This window comes from Macrotis lagotis, chromosome 1, assembly GCF_037893015.1.
Source record: "Macrotis lagotis isolate mMagLag1 chromosome 1, bilby.v1.9.chrom.fasta, whole genome shotgun sequence".
NCBI classification, from domain to species: domain Eukaryota; kingdom Metazoa; phylum Chordata; class Mammalia; order Peramelemorphia; family Peramelidae; genus Macrotis; species Macrotis lagotis.
Window position 1 is genome coordinate 482,056,077 of NC_133658.1, and position 14,957 is coordinate 482,071,033.

General features: G+C 34.3%; 1 protein-coding gene across 1 annotated transcript in view; it reads right to left on the reverse strand.

Moving 5' to 3' along the window:
- Positions 1-14,957, reverse strand: part of GABRG3 (gamma-aminobutyric acid type A receptor subunit gamma3) — an 885,739-nt gene that overhangs the window by 109,766 nt on the left and 761,016 nt on the right. Inside the window, exon 6 of the mRNA XM_074231952.1 lies at positions 1,435-1,572. Within this exon, the coding sequence (XP_074088053.1) occupies positions 1,435-1,572 (138 nt within the window). The remainder of the gene's footprint in view (positions 1-1,434; positions 1,573-14,957) is intronic.

Here is a 14,957-nt window from a genome sequence, read left to right on the forward strand (position 1 = left end):
ATTATAGTTCATAGTTTAATAGAAGCAATATTTCTGTTTTATAATACTCATTAAAAACCATGTGTCCCCCAAATTTGCTAATATACCAACAGTATTTTAGGGAAATTTTGCTTTTTAGAATGTTATACCGTTCATTAGAAATAGAGGTTCTTAATTGACAGAAGATCTCTGCTAAAGAAATAGTTTTCTTCTGTGTCCATAGAATTTTGACACATTTATCATCAGTGTCTAACATTAAAACATATATCATGCTACTTTTCATGGCCATGATTATATGGTTATTGGACCTTCTAGTACTTCTATTACTATTCAGAAAGCATTATTCATTGTTATTCATAATAACCAACTCCTATGGGCTCTTAAATTTCCCAAGGACCAAGATATTCCTTACATTATTACTCCAACTAAATATGTGAAATGACCTCTATAATAAATGAGCAATCATATTTACTTAAAGTGATTATTTTTTCATACACATATACATATATATGTGTATATATATATATATATATATATATTTATATGTAGCTATTGATGTGATGGATATAATACAAATCATTTAAAAAGCATTTCTAAATTCAGAGTAATTTTTTTTTATCATCATGAATTTCCTCCTCCACTCGATACTAATTACTATCCCAGGTATACATTAAACTCTTTAATATTAATATTATTGAGCTATTTTCACACTTGACAAAACTCAGGATCACTTAAGGAATGCATGACAGTAACCATAAGGCAATGTGGCAACAAGTATGAATACCTGTGAATTCCTTTTTATTTCATTATATGCTTCATTGAACAATTCAATAACAACATTATACCATCTAATCAGACTATGTGTATGTTTAGAAAACTTAAGGAAAGAAGTACAAGGAGAAAACATATCTTTCAAACTAAAAGATGATCCTAGAACTTGGAAGTGAAACTTAAATTACTTCTCTGCCTCCCTTTCTCATAATCTTAAACTAATATTTTTCACTTAATATTGAAAAATATATGATAAATAATTGTCTTAATCACTTATTATATGCATAGGAATGTGTGTATAACATCAATAGTGATGACAATTCCTATAAATAAGAATGTTCACAAGACTGTTCAAGATGAATCCTAGATTAAAGCTCTACCCACACAGTGCTAAATAAAAATAAATCCAATAATTCATTTCAGAAAAATGGTCCCTGAGGCAATACATATATAAATATACAAAAACACAAGGAAAGATGTTTGGCAAATTATAGAGAAATGGTTGATTTTTTTTATTTTTAACCTTATTTTTATATAATTCAATATAAAACTAGGCAGTTGACATACTTGTCTTTGCATAGTTACTCAAATATCCCCAAAGTGCCAAGATAAGGGTGAGTTAGTGAATAATTAACTATGGAAATATTCAGACATTGGTTTTGCGCTGCTGAATCTAGTACCTACCTGCAGAAGTTTTCACAATTTCAGACGTGTTCCTGAGACCCATGAAGTCAAATTGATATAGACGCCATGATTTCTGATCTGCAGCTTCCACTGAATTTTTCCTCCATCTGTAAACCATTTCTTCCTTGGGGTAACCATCTGAAAATACATGACAGTGGTCAAACTTAGTGGAAATATTTATAGACCATTAATTATATAGTCATGTTTTCTGACCACTGATGAAACTTTAAATTCTTTTACAAATATTTTATTTATTTTTAAGGTTATGGCATTAAGTGACTTGATCAAGGTCTCACACAGCAAGGTGATTATTACAGGCCTAAGACCATATTTGAACTCAGGGTCCTCCTGATTCCAGGGTTGGCACTCTACTGCATCACCTAGCTGCCCCCAAGAATTAAATTCTTGAGGTTCCAGTGGCTTCCTACAGAGTCAGCTAAAAGCAGTTACAAGAAATGCAGACATTACAAACAAGACATAATGATATAATATATGGAGAGCACATTTCAGTCTTAAAATGTTAAACATATAATAATCATTGCTTAGGAAATCTTATATTTCTCTGTAGAGCTCTGCAGGAAAGACACTTATATTTATAATTTATATATTTTAGACAGCTAATATTCAAACAATATTTTTTTAAAAAACAGAGAATATTGAATAAAACATAATAATTCTGTTTTTATATAAATATAGATAAATTAACATTTATATAACAATAGTAGTCAAATATAGTGCCACAAGATAAGACTTATTTTTTTTAGCTTTTTTGCAAGGCAGATGGGGTTAAGCAGCTTGCCCAAGGCCACACAGCTAGGTAATTATTAAGTGTCTGAGACCAGATTTGAACCCAGGTACTCCTGACTCCAGGGCTGGTGCTTTATCCACTTCACCACCTAGCTGCCCCAAGACTTATTTTCAGCATGTGATTTTGCACTAATCAAGTAATGATATTAAGTGAAAATTTAAAAAAAAAACTGAGATGCTTCTATATAATGCAAATGAAAAATATTCATCATATGCATCCACCACAGGTAAAATATTTTTATTTCTCTTTTATTGCTACCCCTTGTGATTACTACTATGATCTGGGAAGGTGGGCTGTTCTTTGATTGCTCCAACTGCCATTAAACAAGAAAAACAGACCCCTGAATAGGTATCTTTGCTGTTTCAAAAGATATATAGCCAGGACCAAAGCCTCAGTTTCTAAATTTGAGCCCTGGAGTTTTATAGTAGCTCACACATGAAAATAAGGAATAATAGAAACTCATCACCAACATGAAAGTTGGAGTTCCCCTGCTTCCATTATCATAACTCACTGAATAACATATCCATCTTGATGATGCATTCTTGTTGTGATTCTCTGAGACTGAAGATAGTTAGTCAAACTAAACCAGAACCAGAAATGTTTGGAAAAAGTCTCATATAATTTGCTTTCAGTCATTGATGTTGAGAATGAACTTCCCTCCTTCCTTTCTGAAACTAACTTAGCTGATGATATTGCTGTTGTATCACCACAGAAAGTGACGATTTCTTCTTCCTGTTGCCAACCCCATGGACAACTAACACTGGTAAAAGAAGTTTTCTGGATCATGAGTATTCGATTAAATGTAGGACATCACAAAGCTGCTAGACAGTACAGATCACTTTGACTATCACAAATTGTTCCTAAAGCTGGTCTTCTGTGTTTTATTCTTCCTTTATTCATGTTATTTAGGAAGAGGGTAAACATATGGGCTGCTTCACTGCAGTGTTCTTAATATTATAAACTGTTTGTTTTCAAGAGCAAGTGAGATATAAAAAGGACATTTCATTTAAAGACCAAGATTGCCTTCAGCTGATATTTATTTGTTTTAAACAAGCATGACTTGGACACATCACTTCATTCTGTGTGCCTCAGTTTCCTCATCTGTAAAATGAACTGGAGAGGGAAATAGCAAATTATTACAGTATTTTTTGCGAAGAAAATATCAATGGGGTCAATAAAGAAATGGATACAACTGATAATGATTGAATAAAAACAACAAATATGAAGTCCAGCAGCTGTTTTGAGTGTAAAGATCTAGCAGCTTTGTGACTGTTTGGAGACCCTGAAGTTTTGCCTGATCCTTTTCCGTATATTAGCCGTCACTCTCAAAATACTTTTACGGTGGTTTTTTCAAACTTATTATAAATAGGGTTAATGTAATGATTATATGATAAAAGTTGTTTTATCCTAAGTAATAGGGAGAACATGTGATAGAGTAGATGGTTTATTAGATTCTTATACCAAATGCACTATTTATATAGCTTGAACACTTAAGGGTTAAATGCTTTTTTTTTGTGACTTTTGTGGGAATAGGTACTTACCCCAGAGGATACTAAGGTTCAAATGAGAAGCTGTATATAAAACATTTTATAAACCTCAGCTTTTTATTACTACTGATTTGATATATTACATTAAAATTTTTAATGAAATTTCTACAGAATTGAAATTTCCTTAAGTATTTCTAACAAACTTCTACTGTTAACTTCCAATTAAAAAAACATATTTTAAAAAAGTTTTTATTCTTATCAGAGATAAGACTATTCATTTGATCAATGTAGAGTTTCTATATTATAAAATTTATTAACACCATTAAGAAATTTTTCAAAAATCTTTGGCCCAATTGAGCAAATTGGAGAAATTTTAAAGCTCTAATTCTATAAATACATTCCATTATACATCACCACTACAGCTTTATACATAAGAATTAAAAGAATGTCCTTTTATAACTCACCTCTTCTTGAAAACGCATAGTTCATTTTACCAAGAACACTGGAATAAATCTGCCCATAGTCTATCCCTCTTATTAGCTGACATGAAAGAAGGAATATTAAAATACATAAGGCCAGTTTTAGAAACAATTATATGGTAACAGAAATTGTTTGTACTTCTTGTCTTTCCTCAGAAACTGACTTGCCTCTTGAGAACCCAGACTTAATCTATTCTTCATGATATAGAAACTTCTTTTGTTTTAGGACCTATTCCTCAGTTCTGTCTGCTAAAGAGCTTAAATCCTGATCCAACTCCAACACACAAGCTTAAAGCTAAATAAAACCAACCTAGAAAACTCTTTCCCAATATTTTATAGAACATTATTAATTTACGTTTTTCCATGAGTTCTCAGGCATGTCCACATATCAGTCAAAGTAAAAGAAAAGATTCAACTACACTTCTTCATTCCAGGGAAAAGTATGACTTTGAACAGAACAGAATCTGTTAGATGCCTTGAGCTATTAGAAGAAATTATTTAAAACTGTACTGGTGAGGTGAGAGAGTAAATTCTTTTTATTTTTAGTATTTTATTTTTCCCCAGTTATATGTAAAAAAAGAAGCTTTAGCATTCATTTTTAAAACTTTGAGCTCCCTTCCTCCCTTCCCATTCTATTCCCTCACTGAGAAGGTAAACTATTCAACCTAGGTTATATATGTAAAATCATGCCAAACATTTCCATGAGAGACATATTGTGAAAGAAAACAGACCAAAAAAAAATCTTAAGACAAGCAAAGTAACAAAAAAATTATGCCTCAGTATATATTCATACATCAACAGTTCCTTCACTGGGTATGGAGAGTATTTTAGAATTGTCCTTGGCCACCTTACACCATTGCTCTACACAGTACATTTTAAATTGTATCAATTCATGCAAGTCTTTTCAGGTTGTGCTGAGAGTATCCTGCTTTTCATTTCTCATTACACAATATTATTATACCATTTGTCTAGTCAATCCCCAATTAATGGGCATCCTCTCAATTTCTAATTCTGATATATATATATATATATATATATATATATATATATATATATATATATATATATGAAGAGAGAGAGAAAGAGAGAGAGAGAGAGAGAGAGAGAGAGAGAGAGAGAGAGAGAAAGAGAGAGAGGCATATATTACCTGTATACCTCTATGAGAATAGGAAAAGAACGTCTATATATATAGACGTTCTTTTCCTATTCTTATCTCTTTTTGGAATATACACCTGGTAGTGGTAAATCTGGGTCAAAGGATGTGCATGGTTTTATAATCTTTCAGGTATAGTTCCAAACTGCTTTACAGAATGGTTGAATTAGTACACAACTTTAGCAACAGTGCATTAATGTCTCATTTCTTCCACATCCCCTTCAATATTTGTCATTTTCCTTTTCTATCTTATTAGCTAATATAATAGGTATTAGGTGGTATCTCAGAATTGTTTCAGTTTCTATTTCTCCAATCAGTAGTCAGTTACAGCATTTTTTCAAGTGGATCTATTTTTTTTAAATGACAGTTCTCTATATGTTTAACAAATGCGACTGTTATAATGGAAATTTGCTTCAACAGGTTTTTCACAGTTCCAATGTATTTCACTCCATCCTATCTTCCCCCACCCCCATTTATTCTTTTTTCTTTATTCTATTCTTTATTCTTTTTTTTCTTTAGCTCTGTCCCTCCTCAAAAGTATTTTGCCTCCTGCTGCCACCTCCTCCAATCTCTCCTCTTCTAAAGACCTCCTTTTTAAAATTCTCTTCCTCTCCTATTTTCCTCTAGGGTAAGGTAGATTTCTACAGCAAATTGAGTGCATATGTTACTTTCCCCTTTGAGTCAATTCTCATTCTCTCCCCTTTACCTCCTTCTGCTTCCTGTTCAATGTAAAAGCTTTCTCTTGCCTCTTCAAATTTATGTGAGATAATTTTCCTCATATCTCTTCCTTTCCCTTTTTCCCCTGTACATTCCTCTCTCACTGCTTAATTTTTTTGTTTTTAGATATCATTCCTTCATATTCAACTCATACCTATGTCCCCATCTATACTCCTTCTAAATGCCTTAATAAGAAGAAAGTTCTCTTTGATTATATAAATTTTCTATTTGTTTTCCAATTTTATACAATAGCAGTTTCTACCTATCTTTTTTTTTGGTAAGGTTTTGAATTTTACACTTTCCCCCCACTCCCATCCCTCCCTCCTCCCCTCATAGAAGGCAATCTGATAGTCTTTACATTGTTTACATGTTATGCATTGATCAATATTGAATGTGTTGAAAGAAAAAAAAATATCCTTGAGAAAAAAACCAAAATATTAGAGACAGCAAAATTATGTAGTACATAAGACACCTTTTTTTTTAATGAAGGTTATAGTATTTGGTCTTTGTTTAAACTCCACAATTCTTTCTCTGGATACAGATGGTATTCTCAGTTGCAGATACCCTACATTGTCCCTGATTATAGCACTGATGGAATAAGCAGGTGCATTAAGGTTGATTGTCACCCCCACATTGCTATTAGGATGTAATGTTCTGGTTCTGCTCATCTTGCTCAGCATCAGTTCATGCAAGTCTTTCTAGGCTATTCTGAAATCCCATCCCTCCTGGTTTCTAATAGAACAATAGTGTTCCATAACATACAAATATCACACTTTTGTTCAGCCATTCCCCAGTTGATCAACATCACCTCGATTTCCAATTCTTTGCTAACACAGAGCTGCTATGAATATTTTTGTATAAATGATGTTTTTACCCTTTTTCATGATCTCTTTAGGGTATAGATCCAGTAGCAGTACTGCTGGATCAAAGGGTATGCCTATTTTTATTGCCCTTTGGGCGTAGTTCCAAATTTCTCTCCAGAAAGGTTGGATGAGTTCACAGCTCCACCAACAATGCATTATTGTTCCAGATTTCCCACATCCCTTCCAACATGGATCATTGTCCTTCTGGTCATATCCATCAATCTGAGAGGAGTGAAGTGGTAACTCAGAAATTCTTCAATTTGCCTTTCTCTAATTAGCAATGATTTAGAGCAATTTTTCATATGATTATGGATAGCTTTGATAAGGAAGAAGTTCTTATGAACCTCCTGTATCATCTTCCCATGTAGGAATGTAAATAGTTTAATCTTATTAAGTTCCTTATGATTTCCCTTTCCAGTTTACCTTTTTATGATTCTCTTGAGTCTTTTATTTAAAAGTCAAATTTTCTTCTTATCTCTGGTCTTTTCATAAAGAATGCTTGAAGCATTGGCCAAACCTATTAACCCCATTTGCCTTACAAAAAAAAAGAATGCTTGAAGCAGAGGAGCAAAAATGGTGGCAGGAGAAGAGCCTCTCCTAAATGTTCTCTCCAAAATATTACAAAAATCTTAAAATTCTCTAAATTTTTAAGAGACAGAACACAGAAAGATCCAGTGAAACAATTCTCCAGCCCAAGGTAACCTGGAAATAATGAAAAAACTCTGTTCCACGGGGTTAGACAGGCCACCCTGCCAGAGGGAAGAAATTTCAGCCTCCGGGGAACAGCCCTAGGGTACCTGAGAGCCATTGTTCCGGGCAGCAGAAGCAGTTTCCTGACATGCATACCAGGGAGAATCAAGCACAACTTGGAAGATAACCAGGGAGACTTAGCCAGAACCAATACAAAGCCCAGGCCCTGAGTATGGTTGTAGCACTCAGAGTACTCAGCACTGCCATGGTGTGACCGGCAGCCCAGATCCAGAAAACAGAAGCAAGCCTGCCATGGAGCCAGCAAGCAGGGTTCCCCAGGCAGTGGTACCCTCTGTGTTCAGCCCACAGAAGGTAATGGAGTGGAGGGAGACTTTCAAGGTCTGTCTTCTGTCCCTGGAACAGGACTCTGGGGCTCTGACTTCATTCCAATCCTGATTGCAGTCTAGGCTCCCCATAGAACAGGGAACTCCCCCACCCATCCCCATGGCAGAGGGGGGTGTTTGTGGTCATTCACAGACCAGGAGAGTAATCAGAGCCTCATATACTGAGGTCCTTGTGGGGGGTGTCCCAACAAGATTCAACAGCTCAGGAAGCACCCCAAAACCCGGCACAAGCTGGAGAAATGAGTAAACAGGAAAAAAAGGAACCTGGCCACTGAAAATACTTTGTCTATGATCCCAAGGAGGATCAAAATACTCAATCTAAAGAAGAGGAAGTACAAGGTTCTGCATCTAAAGATTCCAAGAAAAATGGAAGTTGGGCTCAGGTTATGACAGAGCTCAAAAATGATTTTGAAAATCAAGTAACGAAGGTAGAAGAAAAATTGGGAAAAGAAATGAGGGAGATGCAGTAAAAACATGAAAACAAAGTCAGCAGCTTAGTCAAGGAGATACAAAAAATGTGGGAGAAAATAACATGTTAAAAACCAGCTTAGGACAAATGGATAAAATGGTTCAAAAAGTTATTGAGGAGAAGAATGCTTTAAAAAGCAGAATTGACCAGATAGAAAAGGAGATAAGAAAGCTCTCTGAGGAAAACAAATCCTTCAGATGTGGAATGGAGCTAAAGGAGACTGATGACTTTAAAATAAATCAATAGACAATATTTCAACACCAAAGGAATGAAAAATCTCATTGAAAAAACAACTGATCTGTAAAAGATTCAGAAAAGATAATTTAAAAATTATTGGGATACCTGAAAGTCATGATCAGGAAAAGAGCCTTGATTTCAGTTTTAAAAATTCCTACAGGAAAATTGTGCTGATATTCTAGGAAACAGAGGACAAAAATAGAAATTGAGAGAATCCACTTATCTCCCCTGGAAAGAGATTCAAAAAAAAGCACAACCCCAAGTAATAATATAATGAAGTTTCAGAACTCCTAATTCAAAGAGGAACTATTACAAGCAGCCAGAAGGACATAAATTCAAATATGGAGCTGCAATCAGGATCACACAGGACTTAGCAGCAACTACATTAAGAGCTGGTAGGACTTGAAATATAATATTCTGGGAGGCAAAAGAGCTTGGAATACAAACAAGAATCAACTACCCAGCAAAAGTGAACATCCTCTTCCAGGGGAAAAGATGGACTTTCAATGAACCAGGGGAATTTCAAATGTTCCTGTTGAAATGACCAGAGCTGAACATAAAGTTTGACCTTCAAGTATAGGACCCAGGTGAAGCATAGAGAATAGAGGAGAAGGGTAAATTATGAGGGACTTAGTGATGATGAGCTACATGTATTCCTGCACAGGGAAATGATACTGATAATCCTCATATGAACCTTCTCATTTAATAGAGCAGGTAGAAGGAGATTTTATAGATGAAGCACAGGAGAGAGTTGAATTTGAAGATATAATATATTATAAAAATGGAGTCAATAGCTAAGAGGGAAATGTACTGGAAGTAAGAGAAAGGAGAGGTGGAATAGGCTAAGATATTTCATATCAAAGATGTTTCTTTCTGCAATGATAAGGAAGGGGGGAAGGTGAGGGGGGAATTAGGGTACCTTTACTGTCATCAGAAATGGCTCACAGAGGAAACAGCATAGACACTCAATAGGGTATAGACATCTGGGGGGAAGAGAGGGGGAAGGGGGGATGTAGGTGATAGAGGAGAGGGTAGATCATAGCAGAGAGTGGTCAGATAAAACACATTTTCTTTTATACTTTTTTCAAGGTGCTGGGATTGAGTGGTCTAGTGCTGGGATTGAGTGGCCTGTCCAGAACTATGGGCCAGGTGGTTGCTGGGTCTCTGGGGTGTTATGTGGGTTTGGGGTCTCTTGACCTCAGGGCCAGTACTCTGTCCACTGTGCCACTTAGCTACCCTACAGCACATTCTGGAAGGGGGACAAAGTGAAAGGAGAGAGAAAATATAATAGATGGTAGTGGGGGGGAATAGATGGAGGGAATTATAATCAGCAACTGTGGAAAAATATGGAAGTAACATTTGTGATGCACTTATGATAAAGAATGTGATCCACCCGAGACAGATCTGATGGTATCAGGACAGACTGAAACACATTTTTTTCTCTTTCTTTTACTTTATTTCTCATGGGATTCTATATTTTTGTGGGGGAGAGTGTATTATGTTTGTGTTTACTCTTAAACAAGAATATTTTAGTAATGTATAAATGAAGTCATATTTACCAAAAAAGAAAAAGAAACCATTAGGGATGGGAATTCAGGAAAGCATGTAAGGATTTGCATGAACCGATGCTGAGCTAGATGAACAGAACCAGAAAAACACTGTACACCCCAAGAGCAACAGGGGAGTGATCATCATCCTTGATGGACCTGCTCATTCCTTCAGTGCAACACTCAGGGACAATTTTGATCTATCTGCAATGCAGAATACCAACTGTATACAGAGAAAGAATTGTGGAGTTTGAACAAAGACCAAAGACTATTACCTCCAATTTAGAAAAAGAAACCTGTTATCTTATTATGTAATTTTTCTATCGCTTATACTTTATTTTTCTTCCTTAAGGAGATAATTTCTCTCATCACTTTCAAGTTAGATCAATGCATATCATGGAAATAATGTAAAGATTAACAGACTGCCTTCTGTGGGGGGCTGGGAGGAGGGAAGGAGTAAATTTGTAAAACTCAAAATAAATAAAATCTTCATTAAATAAAAGAATGTTTGAAGCTCCTCCATTTCACTGAATGATTATACTCAGTTTTGCTGAGTAGATGACTGTTGGTTATCATCCTTTTTGCTCCTTTGCTCCCCAAAATATTATATTTCACATCCTTTAATGCAGAAGCATGCATTATCCTGAATTGCTTCTTTCTAGCTGCTTACAATATTCTTTCCTTGACCTAGGAGCTCTGGAATTTGGCTATAATATGCTTGCTAGTTTTCATTTTGGGATCTCTTTCAGGAGATGATCAATGGATTCTTTCAATTTCTATTTTATCCTCTGGTTCTGGAATGTCAGGATAGTTTTCCTTGTTAACTTTTTGAAAGATGATGTATAGGTTCTTTTTTTAATCACGACTTTCAGGTAATAGAATAATTTTTAAATTATCTTTTATGGATCTATTTTCCTGGTCACAGTTGTTTCTCCAATTCACATATTCACATTTCATCCATTTTCATTTTGTTTTATTGATTCTTGATTTCTTATAAACTCATTTTCTTACATTTCCACAATTCCAAATTATAAGGAGTTATTTTCTTGAGTGAACTTCTGCCTTTTCTAGTTTTTTTGTTTTTTAAAAGATTTTATTTACTTTGAGTTTTATAATTTTCCCCCAATCTTGCTTCCCTCCCCTACCCCTCTCCCACAGAAGGCAATGGACAATTCTAGTTTTTAAGGAGTCCTTTTCCTGAGTGAATATTTCTGACTCTTTTCCTATTTACCCAATTTTGCTTTTTAAGGCATTCTTCTCATTTTTTTGTACCTCTTTTACCACTTGGCCTACTCTGCTTTTAAGATTTTATTTTCTTCAGTTGTCTGTGTGTGTGTGTGTGTGTGTGTGTGTGTGTGTGTGTGTGTGTGTGTGAAACTAGATTGTTTACCTGTTTTCTTGATTTCCTTATATTAATCTCATTTCTTTTCCCAATTTTTCCTCCACCTTTCTTGCTTAATTTTCTTTTTTTAAAAACATATTTTATAAGTTTTCCAATTATATACAATAGTAGTTTCTACCTCTCATTTTTGTAAGGTTCTGAATTTCACAATTTCCCCCCACCCTCTCTTCTCTTCCCCATCCCCCCACCAAAGGCAGACTGATAATCTTTACATTTTTACATTGTTTCCATGCTATACATTGATCAAAATTGAATGTGTTGAGAGAGAAATCATATATTTGAGGAGTAAAGAGAATATTAGAGATAGCAAAATTATGTTGTACATAAGACACTTTAAAAAAATTAAGGTAATAGACTTTTTTCTTTGTTTAAATTCCACAATTTTTCTCTGGATACAGGTGATATTCTCTATCACTAGTACTCTAAAATTGTCCTTTATCATTGCATTGATACAATGAGCAAGTCCATTAAAGCTGATCATCACCCCCCATGTTGCAGTTAGGGTGTACAATTTTCTTCTGGTTCTGCTCATCTCACTTGATATTTCATGCAAGTCTTTCCAGGCTTCTCTGAAATCCCATCTCTCTTGTTTTCTAGTAGAACAATAGTGTTCAATAATATACATATTCTACAATTTATTCAGCCATTCCCTAACTCATGGATAGTCACTCGATTTCCAATTCTTTGCTATCACTAACAGGGCTGCTATGAATATTTTTGTACAAGTGGTATTTTTACCCTTTTTCATAATCTCTCTTCAGGGTATAGACGCAGTAGTGGTATTGCTGGATCAAAGGGTATGCACATTTTTATTACCTGTTGGGTATAATTCCAAATTTCTTGCTTAATTTTAAAAATCTTGTTTGATTCTCTCCATGACCTGAAATCAATTCTTATTTTTCTTAGAGACTTTGGATGTAGGAGGTTTAACTTGCTATCTTCTGAGTGTGTGTTTTGATCTTCCTTGTCACTATATTAACTTTCTATTCATAGAATTTTTTTCCTTTTCTTTGCTCATTTCCCCAACTTATTACTTGAATTTTAAATCTTTGTTAAAGCCAGGGCTCTGATTCCAGGGTGAAGTATACATAGTCCCAATCTTCAGTGATTTCATGCAACAGTTTTCAGGGACATTTCTAGCAACCTGTAGGTTTTCAGTTCTTCCAAATCGGCATGATCTTTGAGGAGGGTCCCCGTTCTACCATTGCCTGAAGTTCTGGTATGCTAGTGCTCTTTCTCACCCTGGGACTTCCATTCAGGACAGCAACCAGGATTTGAATATGGGTAAAGGAATAGAGTCTTGCCTCAATGCTAGCAAAGAGATCCCTTTAATCTTCTTTTGACCAGTTTTTGACCCCTTCTCAGAAACTTTATAGTCTCAGTACTCTCAGTAATTCTTCAAAATTATAAATTTCTCAGGCAGTTAGGTGCCACAATGGGTAGGACTCTGGATTTAGAGTCAGGAAGAAATGAGTTCTAATCCAACTTCAGACACTTACTAGATATACGACTGGGCTTGTCACTTAATCCTCAACACCTTAGTTTTCATATTTATAAAATAAACTGGAGAGGAAAATATCAAATCACTCTACCTCTTTTGGCAAACAAAACAAAACAAATAATAATAATAATAATAATAATAATAATAATAATAATAATAATAATAATACTAACACTAATACTGCTACTACTAATAAAGGGGTCACAAAGAATCAAAAACCACTGAGAAAAGACAAAATACTCTAATAAAGAATGACATAAATTGCCCAGAAACTACCAATGAGCATTGGTAGAAGTTTTCTCACCGAAAAAGTCCCTCCACCAACAATAAAAGCCCAGGTGTAGTTCTTATTTGTTATATTTACACAATCATTTATGACTAGTTAAAGTGACTAAGTATTATCTCTATATTTGGAGTAGGAATCTCATCCTTATTTCCTTCCATCTGGTCCTTTAGATAGTTGCAGCAAGTGTGGCAGGGAGTGAGTGAGACAAAAAAGAGTTCATTGTTGAACAATGTCTCTTCATGGTATATATTTAGTTTCTTTCATAAAATAACAACTATTATATTTATATGATACTTTAAGGTTTGCAAGAAATTCTTTTGTATAATTATGACCCTCATTTAATGAAGAAAGAAACTGAGTCCAAGGGAGGCATGATTCTTCATCAATTGCCACATCAATAGTAAATGTCAGTATCAATGTGAGAATACAGCTCCCTTATTTTTAAGTTCACACCTGTTCCTCTCTAATGGGCTACCTTCCTTAGCCTCAAAATTATATAGTATTTACTTCATTCTTCAGAGTGCTGTAAAAAACAAATATAGAGACAAAATAACTTCTATCAGTTTACTGACTAATAGGGTTCTCCAAATAGTTATGTGACCCCAGACATTTTATATCATTGGATTTCAATACCCCCTTTATAAAGTAAGGTATTGGACTAGTTGACCTTATAATATTCTTAAACTCCTAACAATCTATGGATCTTTGACCCTTCTTTGTACCTCAGTTTCCTTATCTGTAAAATGAAGAGACTAATTTGTTAAAATGATTTTTTAAAATCTATATTAACTTTTCTGTTTCTTTTTTTCTTCACAAAAATACACACACACATAATTATCTATAGATCTATCTATATCATTTCTATCTCTACCTATACCTATACCTATACCTGTACCTATATTGATATAGATATAAAATGTGAGAGCTTTCCCTCTGAAATTATTGAAATTCAAGGGTTTTTTTTGTTTTTAACCTGGTTTGAAAGTCCACTGGGAGAACATGCAATTCAAAATAGAGAAGGAAACCTTAAAGATAGTTATACATAGAAATACTTTCAAATGCAGTAGTATCTGTGAGGCAACTGAGTTAGGTTGGAATTGAGCTTAATATTATCACTTAATATCACTGGCAGTGATTTTAACTAATATTTTTGTTTTACTTTTTTATATCTTTCATAAATATGAATTAGATTATAATCAATATGGGGTAAAATTACTATAACTTGCAATATTTAATCACCAAGATTGCTGTGGGAATTGAATGAGATAATATATTTAAAATGCCTTGTATTCCTTAGAGCATTATATAAATGTCAGTTATTGCTATCATTATTATAGTTAAAATTAAGGTAGGGTCCTGGAGTTTTCAATTTTTTTCTCAAAATAATTCTATTAGAGTAACATTATTATACACATTTTGTAGTTGAGGAATATATCAAAGTGGTTTGTACAAGGTCATGCATATGGTAAATGGGGGCAAG